General features: G+C 34.6%; 1 protein-coding gene across 1 annotated transcript in view; it reads left to right on the top strand.

Annotated features, from left to right (window-relative positions):
- Positions 1–16,831, top strand: part of LOC145266330 (uncharacterized) — a 766,230-nt gene that overhangs the window by 346,338 nt on the left and 403,061 nt on the right. Inside the window, exon 3 of the mRNA XM_080121918.1 lies at positions 9,827–9,898. Within this exon, the coding sequence (XP_079978044.1) occupies positions 9,827–9,898 (72 nt within the window). The remainder of the gene's footprint in view (positions 1–9,826; positions 9,899–16,831) is intronic.

The following is a 16,831-nucleotide window of genomic DNA, read 5'->3' as shown; positions in this document are numbered from 1 at the left end:
AAACTAAAATGACCGAAAAATATCCTGAAATGACGTAAATAAATAAAAAGTAAATGACTTAGAATGACTTTAATTAACTTAAGGATGAATTGAATGACCTTAAGAATGACTTGAATGCTTAAAAAATAACTGGAATCCTTCAAAAACAATTTGAATGATCTGGAGAATGACTCGAATGGCTTTGAGACTGACTGGTTTTAAAGTGGGTGAGAATTTTACATTAAATTTATACAGGAAAGTGATCCCCGACTTTATATCACAAAAATTATTTGATTTAGGGATATTTATTTGATGCCACACCGAGAAAATTAGGCACAAGGCCGATTTTTCATGTGAGGAGTAAAGAGGAAATGGGGACCAACTCCCCGGGGAGTAGGGGAGCTGGATGGTGACAATTGGTATGAAGGGTTACCCCTACATTGACCAAGGTCTTATATGTAGTGTCGCCCCCACATATGGTCTTTGCTTGCAGTATCTGCGGGAAAAGTTACTACACGTTGATCTTGGCCAAAATGCCAAGAAAAGGGTATTCATTTGCTCCCCCACCGAGCAAATAAGGCACAAGATCGATTTTTAATGTGAGTAGTGAAGGGGAATTGGGGAGCAACTCCCCGGGGAGTAGGGGAGCTGGATAGTGACAATTGGTATGAAGGTTTGCCCCTACATTGACCAAGGTCTTATATGTGGAGTTTGTATATATTTTCTTCCCCACCGAGCAAATTAGTCACAAGGCCGATTTTTAATCTGAGGAGTGAAGGGGAAATGGGGACCAACTCCCCGGGAGTAGGGGAGCTGGATAATGACAATTGGTATGAAAGGTGGCCCCTACATTAACCAAGGTCTTATATGTCGGGTTTCCCCCACATATGGTCTTTGCTTGCAGTATCTGCCGGAACAGATGGTATTTATTTGCTCCCCCACCGAGCAAATTAGGTACAAACCGATTTTTAATGTGAAGAGTGAAGGGGAAATGGGGACCAGTTCCCCGGGGAGTAGGAGAGCTGGACAGTGACAATTGGTATGAAGGGTTGCCCCTACATTGACCAAGGTCTTATATGTGGGGGTCGCCCCCACATATGGTCTTTGCTAGCAGTATCTGCCGGAACAGATGGTATTTATTTGCTCCCCCACCGAGCAAATTAGGCACAAGGCCGATTTTTAATGTGAGGAGTGAAGGGAGGGGGAAGGGAAAAAGGGGACCAGCTCCCGAGAGGTGGGAAATGGGAGCTGGTTAATGGTCAGGCATGTGGGGTTGCCCCCACATCTGGTCTTTGCTAGTCATAGCTTGCAGCATCTGCCGGAACAGATGGTATTTATTTGCTCCCCCACCGAGCAAATTAGGCACAAGGCCGATTTTTAATGTGAGGAGTGAAGGGAGGGGGAAGGGAAAAAGGGGACCAGCTCCCGAGAGGTGGGAAATGGGAGCTGGTTAAAGGTCAGGCATGTGGGGTTGCCCCCACATCTGGTCCTTGCTAGTCATAGCTAGTCCTAGCTTGCAGTATCTGCCGGAACAGATGGTATTTATTTGCTCCCCCACTGAGCAAATTAGGCACAAGGCCGTTTTTAATGTGAGGTAAAAACCAGCTCCCCTAAAAGGGGTCACTCTGGTTACCAAAAATAATAATTGTCCCAGTATAGAGGGTTTCCCCTCCATTGACTGGTACAAATTATCTTAAGTGCAGCATCTGCCGGAACAGATACTACACTTTGATCTTGGCAAAAAAGGCCAAAAAAAGATTAAAAAGCTAAAAACAGCATCTATTAACAACAGACCTTTGATCTTAACCAAAAATTCCAAGCACAAAAGTGTTACGGACAAACCGACCGACAGACCGACGGAGTGACTTATAGAATCGCCTGCACGTGACTAATAAACGAGTGTTTATTTTTAAAGAGAGAGATACATTTCGGAGAATACACTCCCTTTTCAATCTACCCAGATTGTCAAACCACGCGCGACCACACGTTATTATCTAGCTACATATAAATCCCCAGCTAACATCACGTGGACTTCATATTCTTCCATTCGACACCATGGCAAAGAATAAGAGAATATATATATATATATATATATATATATATATATATATATATATTGAAAAAGGAGTGTATATCTCTGAAATATATCTCTCTGTTAAAAATAAACACTCGTTTACTTTATAAAGATAAAAAGAAAATCGCGGTGCAGCTATTTTGATTGAAAGTGTTCAATGTAACACGTATCTTATTTAATTTTCAAATTTCACTCAACGCCTTTTAATGGATAAACTACCAATATATGTATATATATATATATATATATATATATATATATATACACACAAACACGTGTTTCGTCGTCTACCATTCATCAGAGTGGCAGAATCTAGCGAAACCCGTGTCAGTGTATAATTATATTTTAATATATATATCTATATATTTGTATATATATATATATATATATATATATATATATATATATATATATACAGACGCACGTGTATATATATATATATACACAGACACACGTGTATATATATATATATATATATATATATATATATATATATATATATATACAGGGTGCCCACAAAGTCTGGCTACATAATCTAGAGGATACTTCCACAAAGTCTGGCTACATAATGTAGCCAGACTTTGTGGACACCCTGTATATATATATATATATTGGGTGGAACGGTAAACTTGTCTCTATAGAAAAGAAGACGTGATTCTATTTTCGTTTAGTAAAAAACGGTTTTCTTTTTTTTTTATTGAAAACCATTTACTTGTTTGTTAGTTATGTACAAATCCCAAGAGTGGCTGAATCCAGTGAAGCACGTGTCAGTGGATAATTATATTTTAAAAACAATATATATGCCGCTCTCCATTTTGGGGTACTATATTGGTAAAAGGGAAATGCATTCCCAACTCGCATTTAGGTAAAAATGCACGTTCGTATGAATAATTGAATTTCATTCAAAAGTATCCCAAAACACACACACACACACACACACACACACACACACACACATATCTTAACATATAAAAACAGACATCATATCTTGATTAAATTAGCGCGATATTATGCTACAACGTGTGATGAATAATTGAATAAATGAAATATTGTATTTGTTTGGCATTTGTTCGGTATTCCACGTATTAAATTAAATTACGTAATTGATGTTTCCTAATTTAATATCAATTATGACAGGCAATTTCTTTAGTTGTATTCCTTTTTGATAATCAGCCGAATAAAACATTTATTGAAGCGTTAAGCATCCTCTTTTGTCTCAATCTTTTTGCCTTTTAGCCATCATGCGCAGTTTTTCCCTCGACCTCAAGGTCATTGTTCTGTGTTAACTAAAGTCTTTCTCTAGTCTTGTGGACTTCTAGTAGATCCACCATCTCAGGCTTCGCTTTTTTTTTCCTTTGAGAATGTGTTAGTTTATTGCTAATTGATTGAGCATGTGTTAGTTTATTGCAAATATATATATATATATATATATATATATATATATATATATATATATATATATATATATTTGATACAATATAATTGAGCCATAATCGTAAATACCTGTACTAGGCAGAACACCACTTGAATAAATGAATGAAGTGAACACAAATGCCAAAATCAAATATATATATATATATGTATATATATATATATATATATATAGATATAGATATATATATATATTTTTTTTTTTTTTGATACAATATAATTGAGCCATAATCGTAAATACCTGTATCCGGGACGGGCACCACTTGAATAAATGAATGAAGTGAGCATAAATGCCAAATCATCGGGCATAAACAATAAACCGTCAGAGAGTATTGAAGGACAAGAAGTGGGAACATGCCATTTTGTGCTTAAATTAATCTAGCAAAAATATAATAAAACTATAAATTAAAATAGTGCAACATTAAGATTTGATTATATAATGTTATAAATTGAATTTTAAAAATTCTTAATGCTGCAATATTTTAAGTTATAAATTTATTATATTTTTTACTAGAATATCTTGCCCTTTCCTTTTTCAGTTTTAACAACGAGTCTTTTTATTTTTCCATGTTTAAATCTTAACCATATTACTTTTCATGCTGGCATTTTTCTATGTAATATATATATATATATATATATATATATATATATATATATATATATATATATATATATATGTATGTATGTATAAGGAATGTAAAAATACCAGCGGTGGTTGACGTTATGTTTTGAGAAAAATAGAAAAATCGAATGAAATTATTAAAATAATCAACGTTTCGTCTTTATTTCAGAGGACATCTTCAGGATAATTGAAGTAAAAATGCAAGAAAAGAAAAAGTCATAGATCATACGAAAAAGAGGACAGTTTTTGAATCCTACCCATGTCGGGAAGGGCATATGCACACATATGTTTGCCCTTCCCGACATGGGTAGGATTCAAAAACTGTCCTCTTTTTCGTACGATCTATGACTTTTTCTTTTCTTGCATTTTTACTTCAATTATCCTGAAGATGTCCTCTGAAATAAAGACGAAACGTTGATTATTTTAATAATTTCATTCGTTTTTTTTCTATTTTTCTCAAAACATATATATATATATATATATATATATATATATATATAATATATGTAATATATATATATATATATATATATGTATATATATATATATGTATGTATGTATGTATATAATCGAGCCAGAGATGTCTCGTGTCGCGGGGTTCGAATCGTTCGACTGGTAGTAATCGTGACACCCTGCACTGAAGAATCCCGAAAGGATGAAACACTAGTGTCTGTAGGTATTTAATTATTATAGTAAAAAAAAAACAATTATATATATATATATATATATATATATATATATATATATATATACGTTTTATTTTTTTTATTACCGTATCTTTCTGTTAAGTTATATTATTGTTTCAGTTATCCGGTAGGAAGCTACAGGCGGCAAAAAAAAAAAAAAAAAAAAAAAAAAAAAAAAAATGGCCGAGTAGCTGAAACAATAATGTAACTTAACAGAAGGATACGGTAATAAAAAAAAAAACGCATATTTGCTCTACAACAGTATTGAGCACTTTCTTCAGTTTTTATTAATTACCATTTCTACTATATATATATACATATATATATACATATATATATATGCATATATATATATACATATATATATATATATATATATATATATATATATATATATATATATATATATATATACAGGGTGACCCCCAAAAACCAAAAGCTAAATGGAGGCCATCTAGAACATAATGCTGTAGAATGGAGAAAAAAAAGGCCAAAGACCCTAGTGTTTTGATGTGATGTTTTGAATATAATAGACTAGTTATGACCAAAGATTTATTTCATTCGGACAAAACACTAAGAAACAGGGCTTAATTAGAGCTGGGGCCCGTGTTTTTTGGTCAATCTGTATATATATATGTGTGTGTGTGTGTGTGTGTGTGTTTGTGTGTGTGTGTATGTGTGCGTGTATATGTATATATATGTATGTATATGTATGTATATATATGTATGAGTAACTTTGTGTATACGTGTGAGTTCCATTCCTCATAGGTTCCGAAACGGCTGAGCGTATTGTTTGTAAACTTTACATAAAATCCAGCCTATGTGTCTGGTAGTGTTCTTAGACATATTTTGTACAAAAATTCGTCCGAGTAGTATCAAAAATCGAAAAAAAATCCGATCTTGTCTTTTATAGATAAAGGGAAGAATTTTGATAGAGGAATATTTCACATTCCACCGGTTTAATCTTGGCCGGTGTAATGTAAGATATTCTCCTGTAAAAATTCTTTTTTACATATAAGAGAAAAATAGACTATGTTTAAGTTTGTCAAGCTCAAATATCAGCTGACGCGATATTGTAAACAAACACAGACGGAATTTGATGAACAACTTTATCATCATTATTTTTAATATTTTTTTCTTGCGAATTAGTCCACCGGGCAAATTATTCCTCGTAATATATAATAATCTAGAGAGGATTGGTTTTATAATAATATATACGCAATCTACTTGCGCAGAGTCCTGCTGCCACACTCTGCCAGCAGCCACTTGATTGCATCAGCGGATCATCATACTTATCAGTAGACTTTGGTGTTGAATTTCAAGCCGACTTTGAAGATGTGAGTTGGCTTGATGTAGCTCCCACCTGAAACCACACTAAAAACCATAACCGTGGCCGGAAACTTTGTTTTCATCACGCTGGACACGTCCCTTGTATCCGAGGCAATCCAGCGATGCATTTTGAGTTTGCTAGCAATGATCCTGTTATCATAACTTGAATCAGTATAGAGCATGAGTTGTACAGCGGCGCATCTCCAATCTTGCTCGTTTATGTTACTTTCAGAAGCCTCCTATCACTCTTGGGGTTTGTACACCACTGGCCAATTAGTAGATAATCAAAATAAATAAAAACCGGTTTTCTATGGAGACAATTTTATCGTTCCACACTGTATTTTAATGAGATGGCACATTTCGTGAACATATCAAACCATCTGTCGATCTGTAATTTTAAATTAATTAATCGAAATAGTCACACGAGTGACGTTCTCATGAAATGCTATTCTTCAAGGAATAATTAATGATGTGTTTGTCCAATTGCAGCTGGACATTTCCAATTAAGAAGCGAGTTGATTTTGATGCGCCTTTCAATTTTTCTGTTGTATTTCTGATATGCAACGTGTTTTCTTTTGTGAATCACTGTCGTAATAAGTAGAAAACACGTTGATCGGTACAAACAGTTGACAGAGCGAAACAATTTGAAGCGATAGAAATTGATCTGACTTTATGCTCTGAAATCAACAGTCAAATATATAGAATCCATTTATTAAAACTCAGCTGCTTAAAGACCAATCAAAATATGACGTTTTCTTTTTCGGAGTTTCTACAAATCTCTCTCTCTCTCTCTCTCTCTCTCTACATATATATACATATATATACATATATATACATATATATTTATATACATATATATACATATATATACATATATATACATATATTTATAAATATATATACATATATATATACATATATACATACATATATATACATACATATATATACATACATATATATACATCTATATGCATATATATACATATATATACATATAATATATATATACATATATATATATATATATTTCAGAATAAAATTATCTAACAATCAACTAGTATGAAAACCTGTGATTACAAGTTTTACAAGATATTACTAGCAGTGATATTCTATAAGAATTATTCCACCTAAATAAGAATTGCTCGACATACAAGATAGAGCAAATAAATCAAAGTTTTGTCATTCAATAAATTAAAAAGATTATGACGTGAAATGTTTAAATTTCAAATCAAAATATATTTATTATTCTATATAAGACAAACAATTCATTTGAAATATAATATTTCAAACTCTTATCCTATAGGGTTTCGATGTCTACCATCTCTTCAGAGGAGAAAATGTTAACAAATACTTATAATGGTTTACACCTTATTTGCTAAAGTCAGTGAGACATAGAAAATCACAATTAAAAGCTGATATTTAATGTCATAGAGTAAGGGAAGTTAATGAAAAGGATATAGGAAAAAAGAAAAGATTCCAATAATATTAATAAAAGAAAAATAAGATATGCTTTTCACTCTATTTCCGAGACATAAATATCTATATATAAATATATTTATGTCTCGGAAGTAGAGTGAAAAGCATATCTTATTTCTCTTTTATTAATATTATTGGAATCTTTTCTTTTTGCCTTGTACACATTTTTGTGAATTATTCCATGGATTTCTGCCTTTGGATTATTTTGGACCATCTTCTTCCAATTACGGGATTTCCTTGGATTTTACTTGTACAAATGGAAATTCTTTTAACTTTTTTGAAGTTTTACATTTGGATTTTACCATCACTGGATTTTTTATTTTCCACCAGACTATCCATTCATGTGTAATCACCTTTTTCTTCACTATATTCCCTCTGCTTCACTTTTTTTGTTTTCAAGTAAGATCTTTGACTTACTTGTTGTTTCATCAAATACTTCTGCATGCAAAATCCGTTCCCGCATTTTGCTAATTCCTACCCTCTGATGAGAAGGGAAGTATTTCTTCGAAACTCCGCGGATTAAAGACTATCCATTTATCTAGTGTTTCCTTTTCAGATTAAATATGTTTTTAACTCATTTCAAAGTGTTTTTTTAACATATTTTATTAACAGTTTGCTCATATATATATATATATATATGTATATATATATATATTACATAAGGGTTATATTTTAAAAGATGACGTATGTATTATATTGTTGTTGTAATGCCGTCTTAGCGGTTCATGCTGTGCATAAATATATCGCGTATATATCAAGAGAGTATATATAGAGAGACAGGGTACAGGCTAATACAGGAGAGCCGAGCATGCAATTCAACGAGAGGAGATTTATGATATATTGATAGATAGACCGAGAGATAGCGCGTTTGGCATTTACGTTTGACAGTTCTGTGACTGGAAGTGTTTCTATAAACACTGACACATATATTTCTTACCTGTTTTTGAGATGATGATTTTCACAAGTTCTTATAATATAAATGGACAATACCTTTTCTGTTGAAAACATAACACGAAGAGGCAGATACAAAAAGATGATGATTCCGTTTATTATACCATATGGTCAATGGCTTTGCGTCAAAGAATTCAAGTCTTACATTATTCTTCTTCTAACCTCCGCTTCCAAGGTTCTATCAGCTCTGTCTTCTCCCCTGACTGACTGAGTCCCCGACTGAGTTTTTTGACTGACTATATTGAGACCCATAACGTCATTGCATGACCACCAACACGTGCATATCAGACACATGGCATGACACGCCTGCGTGTTTAAGCATGCATTGTTACTCACATGTTTCAAACATGCGCGATTTGCACGTTTTGAAACCATTTCTGACGACCAGGAAATTTCTCATTCTCTTTGTTTTTACAACGGAATTTAACCTACTTGTTAATTCTCTAACCGATATTTTTATTATGCATTCTTTCTAAGAATCTGAATAGATTTTCCAGACAAATTTTATTTATAAAATATTTTAAAAGAATTAACATTCCATTTAAAACCTATTGTTCTTTAAAACTTATCTACAGGGTTCGATTCTCGTTTTATCTGATATCATTTTCATTTAACTAATTCTCTCTTTTTTTTTTACTTACATGAGAAGGGGACAGCCCTTTTTACGTAACTATCGCGAGAAAGCTTAACACGCCTCCCCTCAGTAACTTAGTCCATAATACATTGTAATCTTACGTTGCACTGTAAAGAACCTAGTTTATTTTATAAAATTATTTTTATATAATGGCTTGAATTAAAGTTTCAAATTCAAAAAGAAAGTATTATGGTTCAGTTGTTCTTTAAACAGAAACATTCGTTTCGAATGCATCCCTGTCATATCAAAGAACCTACTATTGATTTTCATATGCCGGTGCCTTCTGCTTTTGCGGTTATAAAACTTCTCAAATGAACTTGTGATGCTTTATGAAAGTATTTAATAGGATTTTTGTATGATCGATTTTAGATATTTATTGGAGGCATTCCGATACAAAACCTATCCAAGAGCACTCCCAGGTACATAAAGCACACTTTTGTGAAATTTAAAAAATCAGCCCAGCCGTTTTCGAGTGTATATGGAACAACTCACATACGAAGTGCCTTTTATGTATAAATAGAGATATATTCCTATTTTCGAAAAAAAAAATCATATAACTTCACCTTATCTTTTTTCCGGAATTGAATATATATTCTTATTTGCCAAAAAATATTCATATATCTGTACCTTATCTTTTACAGCAAACTTGGCTCAAATCTACTGGAAACTTTGCCGCCTTTCGTGTTTTATAATTTAGAAAACCTGACAATTCTGTAAGTATACATTTCTACTGTTCTATCTTTATATAATGTGGTTTTTGCGTCAGTAATAAAAAAACAATCTACATCCCAAAAGATGCATCATTGAGAGAAGTTAGATACCCATTGATTGGTCAGCGATTGTCCCCTTGCCCCTTTTTAAGCGTGGCGCAAATTCAATACGTGGAAGTAACCACTGCTCCATCAGAGATCACAGAGCCACTCATATAAAGTTAAACTTACTGCTGGAGATGATTGTCACAGAAGGAAGTATCTCTCCAATGATCTTGAACACGTAGTGTAATGGGGGAAAGCGGTGGCTAGTTAATTGAATGCATCTAAAATCAAACTTCTATCTTTCCATCATCAGTGCTCTGGTTCCCGTCTGGCATCAATTGAAATGAATGGCGATCGTTTTGGGGAGGCTCCATGTTTTGACAAGCTTCTTGATCTGAACTTTAGTCTTGTTCTGAAAAAAGGATCACGTACATCAAATCTGTTGCCAAGGTCGCTGGAAAAATGGGAGGATCATTCTACCGCTCCAGTAGATATCTCACTACTGATAGGTTAGAGTACTGTTGACACAACTGGGCCTTGACTAAGTTCAAAATAGACTTCGTAGCCTCGTAGGGGACGCCCCTTTTCTCTTTCCTTGCAACCTCTTTCCAACAGAAGGGACGTCGCGAGCCTGTCTCTGCTCTATCATTAATTTTATAGCAATGCTTGTCTGAACTCTTCTCTATGCCCCCCCCCTCTTGCTAAACTTTCACGAAAAGCACTCGTACACTGAAACCACTATCAATAATTTCCCCCACATTGCCAGGGGTTGTACCAATAAGACGATCTTTTGTTAGGCCGTCTGTTCTGGCTACATGGCCCCAAAATCGCAATTTCCTGCCATTGATGCTATCAAGCAGTCTTCTCATGGTCCAATCTTCTCCAGAACCCATTGGTTAATACACTTGTCCATCCAGCTTACACGAAGAAGTCTACTGTAGTACCACAATTCAAAAGCAGCAATTTACTTTACTTTACTGAACAAGGTTTCCTCAAAAGGTCTCTAATCTAATAGGTCCTGTACTGACAACCAACATCCAACCCCTGCCCACTCGCCATCGTACTGCATTCCTCTGCTTATTTTCCAAATTATTAATCGCATGTGCCCCGACGAATTGATAGCATTAGTGCTTGCCCCTCCCCCACTTACCCAACAAGCAGCAAAATTCCACTCTGTCAATACAGAGAGCCGAATCGATTCCGGAGAGCCTTCTACTCTGAAAGTTACTTTACCCGAGTTGCTACATTTTTGAGTACCTTTTTTTTTCATTACATTTTCACCCCAAACAAGGCACATTGCCACTTTAATGTAGGGGGCTACTATCAGGGACATAAGCTACAGGGGTACTATGAAGGGAGTTGGGCAGCAAGGTGTCGGTTCACATTACACTTGAACTTCTTCATGTTAGTACAGTTGGGGAAGCAGGGACCCGGAAGGGAATTCCAAAGTCTAGCGGTTCTGTGGAAGAAACTACTGTAGTAGAAGGCTCTCTTACATCTAGGGATCTCTACTGTGAAGGGGTGGGATTTAGCTGCTTGTCGGGTTTGTCGGAGGTATTTACGTCGAGGGGGTACAAGTGCTTGCAGTTTGTCGGAGCATTCACCGTTAAAGCACTTGTAGAACAGGCAGAGGGATGCTATATAAAGAAAAGGGATGCTATATACTGCAGCCGGAAGAGATTACTTCGAAGGGGACTACCACTTACAAGCACTTTTGGCTGACCTATGGAAGTCCTCTTGTGTCAGCGTGTAACTGACTCTCGTCACAGCGTCTTTCATCTCCTCAATTGTCTCTAAGGTTTTCCTTGAACTTAGGGAATAAACAAAAGTGACAGAGAACAAGGTTTGAACTACAGAGAAGGTGAGAAATTGTCTTGACCATCTTGTTCGAATAGCCTGCGACAAGAATGGAGTACCCTTGGGAGAAATTTCACGCAAATCTTCCACTTCTAAAGTTCCTTGCGAATAATTGTGTGTACAGTTCACACACTGACATCAAGCTGTGCACTTATTGTATCTATAGACACACGACAGTCCTTATCCCCCATTCTTTATTTGGCCAATCAAATCTGGTGTTCTGACTTCCTTATTCCTCCCATACCTCCTATAATCCCTCACAGACTCCCTATCTTCCTTGAATCTCTTATGCCACTCAGAAGCTGATGCCCGATTAATTCCAGATGGCCCCAAAAAATGTCTGAAACATTCTATACGTTTCTCAGGCATTTTTCCTAGTTTAACACAAAATTTTATCGCAACTCGTTTTTCTAAATTGTCCTAACGTCCAGATTGCATTTTTGAAATTCACCAGCTGTGACAATCAGGCTTTAGTAGGGTGTATTTCAATTCCTGCTGTAGCTGTTCATTTGAACCTGATATCATGAAAATTTGGTTAGTCATCTCATAAGATGTATACCAATAACATATTGAATTTTAAAGAGTCAACAACAATTTTAAATGCCGGTGCTATAATGTCTTGAATCTCATCTACAGCATCTCGTATGAATTCACAGTTAAATGAGAACAATAGTCCGAATTATTCTTATAATGTTATGAATCCTCATCTCAAAAGCATAACCAGTTCTCTGGATTATTTGGATTCTTCGGAATTCACATCTTATGCGTTATTTGCAAAACCTTTTGGTCCATGTAACCTACGATCTTCTTCAAGTGTATTTTGTAAAACTCGGGAATCCGCAAGGAATTTCGAATGGCATCCCTTATTTATTTTACAGAGATAACACGTAGAAATTCGCAATTATATCTATGGCGTCGCCCGTACTTAGGATTGGACCTTCAACCTCCAAAAAAGTGTAACTTGCTACTGAATTTCACCAAATACTTTATTCACTATCCCATGGGTCATTGTGAAAATAAAGCTGAAGATGAGAATAGTAGTCCGAAGAATCCGAATGAAACGAACAATAAATCCTCATCTAAAAATATTTACAAAAAAAAACCCAAAACAATTTGCTGAACGATACATCGACTTTGTGTAGAATTTAACTCCATTGGCACAAAAAGGGCCATTTACAAATTATTATCGTTTCGATACAAACTGCACAAAGCTCTTCACAATCTCCGCGGGATAAACAACAGGAGATCTGAGTCGTGACTTCCAGGTGCGACCCGAAATTATTGAAACGATCCTTCGCTTGTTTTCCCTTGGGCTTAAACCAACCTTTAATTGAAGGATTTGTTTTAATATGAATCATATAATAGGATTGAGCAAATATCTGCTCTTTACACCTTAAATGGTAATTGGTTTTCATGTGGCCAATTCTAACAGCGAAAAGATCGGTGGAGAGAATATTAGTTCGTTGTAATAGAATATTTCCTAGATTGACTTGCTATTATCTTCATCTGAATAAAGTTTTGTCAAATTTTGTTGTATTTTTCTAGCGATCTCATATTCGGTAAGTGTAGTCTCCCCCCTCAGATTTTTTTCTAGGAAAATTAATCTCCCTTAAATCCCTCGTTTGTAGTTCAAAATAAACCAATCACAAATTCTATAGAGTATCTTTAAAAATAATGTACACACACACACACACACACACACACACACACACACACACACACACACACACACACACACACACACACACACACACATATATATAATTATTTTCACAGTCAAACAACGTCGCAACTCACAAGAGCCATGACAGCCAACAAACAGGTTGTCATAGCTCTTGTGAGTTGCGACGTTGTTTGACTGTAGAAATTATTATATAATAATTCTGAAAATTATATATATATATATATATATAATTTATAATTTTTAATTTTCTTTATGTAAATATAATCATATTAGCAACGATGTGCAGATCGTTTCGATCATTATCGATCTCATCGGCTAAAAAAATTATTGAATATTGAAAAAAGTTTAAGAATTTTTTTTTTTAATTTTAGAGGAGAAAATTATTTTACCATGTCTAGCGTGTGGCATGGTTTAATGTTCTTATAATTTTAAAATTTTGAATCGGAAGGCTACAAACTTTAACGTTAATGTTAAAGAAAAAAAGTGAAGGGGGTTTTAAAGTTTATTTGGGGGTGAGGATGAATGAAATATTAAAAGGAAGTTAAATGAAATACTATAGAGGGATGGGGTTAGTAAATTTGTTTAGAGGGAAAAGAAGAAAGGAAGAGAAGAGGGACAAAAAGGAAGTAGGACAAATTAATACAATTCAGCCTGGACTATATATATATATATATATATATATATGTATATATATATAGTGGCGGCAAAAAGAAAGTCCGCAATTGTAATTTTTTTTCAAAAACTGCAAACTTAAGCTAAATTTAATGTAACTATTTAAACAACCTATACCTCATTTGATTAGCTTTTTATACCTCTAATATTTTACCTGTTCATATTTGACTTTTAATTGAAAAAAATAATTTCAAATTGAGGAGACAAAAAGAAAGTCCTCAGCAACAAATTCGCTTAAAATCAACTTAAATTATCGCCCCTAAATCAGTTTAAAATATTCACTAACAGGCAACAAAGTATCTCTAATCGTAATTGTTGTTGTTCCAGGTTATACAACGTAACATTTAGTCCATATGCTACGATTTTCTTTTAGTGATCGTCAGGAGCTCATTAATCTACACCTTTCTGGTTTATCAATTCGAGAAATCGGCCGCAGATTGAAATGTGATGAGAAAACGGTACGAAAGACTGTGCAAAAGCACCTAAACTCCGGCAATGTTCGTGATGTCCCTAAATCTGGTCGTACTAGAGTTACTTCTAGCAGGGAAGACAATGCTATCAACATCTGCAGCCTAAGAAACAGATTTAAAACGGCTTCTCAAATCCAACAACAGTGCAATCTTGTTAAAAAGTGCTCTCTTTCTACTGCCAAGAACAGATTAAAGGACTTTAATTTGCAAGGATATGTTGCAAGACAATGATTTCTGTAAAGAACAGAAAGCGCCGTCTGAACTTCGTCAGATGCAATGAAGATCATGACTCTTTATATTGGTCAAAAGGCAGTGATGGTAGGCAGTAAAGAATTTAATCTTAGGTGCTCAGTTTCAATGCTGCTAGATGGTGGAGGTTCAATTTTGGTGTGGGGATTATTAGTACCAATGGTCCAGGACCTATAGTTAGCTTGCAAGATCGAATTAATTCGACCAAGTAAATTAATACGTTGACTGAGCCTTTTCTAATCTACATTGGTCGGAATTTGGATGATGATCCTACATGCAGAATAATTCACACAGCTGCCAATGTTAAGAGATTCCTGGAAGAGCATGATATTCCGTGTTTGGATTGGCCTGCACAATATCCCGACCTCAATTCTATCTAAAACGTATGGCATTACATCAAGCAACATCTACGCAATGATAAAATTCCAAATTTGGAAAAACTTTGGACAAAAATTAAAGAAAAGCGGGATGCCCTTTCCCCGGAGTATTGCTGCAGTCTAATTCAAGGAATTCCCCCCAAAATTGCAGGCTGTCAAATTGCTACTAAATATTAATTAGTTCATTGTGTTCCTGTTGTATTTTTGTTGCATTAATGCCCTAGAGTAACATTTAAATAACAATTTTCCATTGTGCGGACTTTCTTTTTGCCACCTCAATTTCAGTTATTTTTTTTAAATTAACGTGAACACTAGAATATTTCAATTAAAAGTTAAATATAAACAGATAAAATTATAGAAGAATAAAAGGCGAATCAAATGAGGTATGGGTTGTTTAAACAGTTACATTAAATTTAGCTTGAATTTGCAGTTTTTGAAAAAATTAATAGTGCGGACTTTCTTTTTGCCGTCTGTATATATATATATATATTTTGTGTGCAGAAAGTTATTAGTTGAGACAGATCATTGATACCGTCTTATAAATACGCTCTTAAATTTTGGATTTTCCTTTTAATTGAGCACTCTGCTGGAATTCTTTTTCCAAAAAAAAACTTATCATGTATATATATATATATATATATATTTGTGTGATTTCAAGTGAGGGCCACATCATGCCACCTCACATCTTCGAACTTGGTTTGAAAGTCAACACCAAAGTGTATATGGATGTGCTGAAGATGGGGTATTCTCATGGTGCAATCAGGTAGCCCCTGGCAGACCCTGGGTGTGGCAGCAGGACTCATCACCGGCCCACAGGTCCAAAGAGATTCAAGCTTGGCTTATGAAGGAGTGCTACGACTTTGACCCCTTCTCTCATAGGCCCCCTCCTCCTCTTACCTGAACTCGGTGTATAACTTCGTTTATTCATGCGTCAAGAACATCACCAACATGACCTCTCATAACACCAATGTCAGCATGATCGCCTCCATCTGCCGAGTATTCGCCGATATCCTGCCGAGTATTCGCCAAGCTCCCTCTGACGCTTGTGGAAAAGGCATGCTCCCAGTTTCGGACCCGTATTGAGGCGGTTATTGAGGCTGGACGGGGCTACATTGAATATATGCCAGCTCTGTTACATAATCAAGTTACCTGAATTGATTTTTTCAATAAAAGATTGAAATAAAACTGTCGTCTTTACTTCAGGGCGACAACTTTAACGTTCCACCCTGTACAATGTTATTTAAAAAAACTTTTTTCTATGCATAAAATGCACATGGTAAGGATTAATGTTGGAGTGCTATATGTTTTGGTTTTGATTCTAAATTGTGACACCCAATTCATATTTTTTCAATTTTTGAAAGCATTAATATACATCGAGTACAATATGATAATCGTAGAAAATTGGCTCGATAATAATAAATATGAAATCTGCATACAGGAAAATATAATTTAAGCGTGTTTTATAATCAGGGAGAAGGCACTACTGGATTCAGTATAATAATCAATAGAGAATTGACTCTATAATAATAATAATAATCATAATAATAATAATAATGATGATGATGATGATGATGATGATGAT

This window comes from Euprymna scolopes, chromosome 41 (genome assembly GCF_053919585.1).
Source record: "Euprymna scolopes isolate OS-2025 chromosome 41, ASM5391958v1, whole genome shotgun sequence".
In the NCBI taxonomy this organism is placed as follows: Eukaryota; Metazoa; Mollusca; class Cephalopoda; order Sepiida; family Sepiolidae; genus Euprymna; species Euprymna scolopes.
Note: the sequence above shows the minus strand (reverse complement) of the source record. Positions and strands in the feature narration are given on the sequence as shown.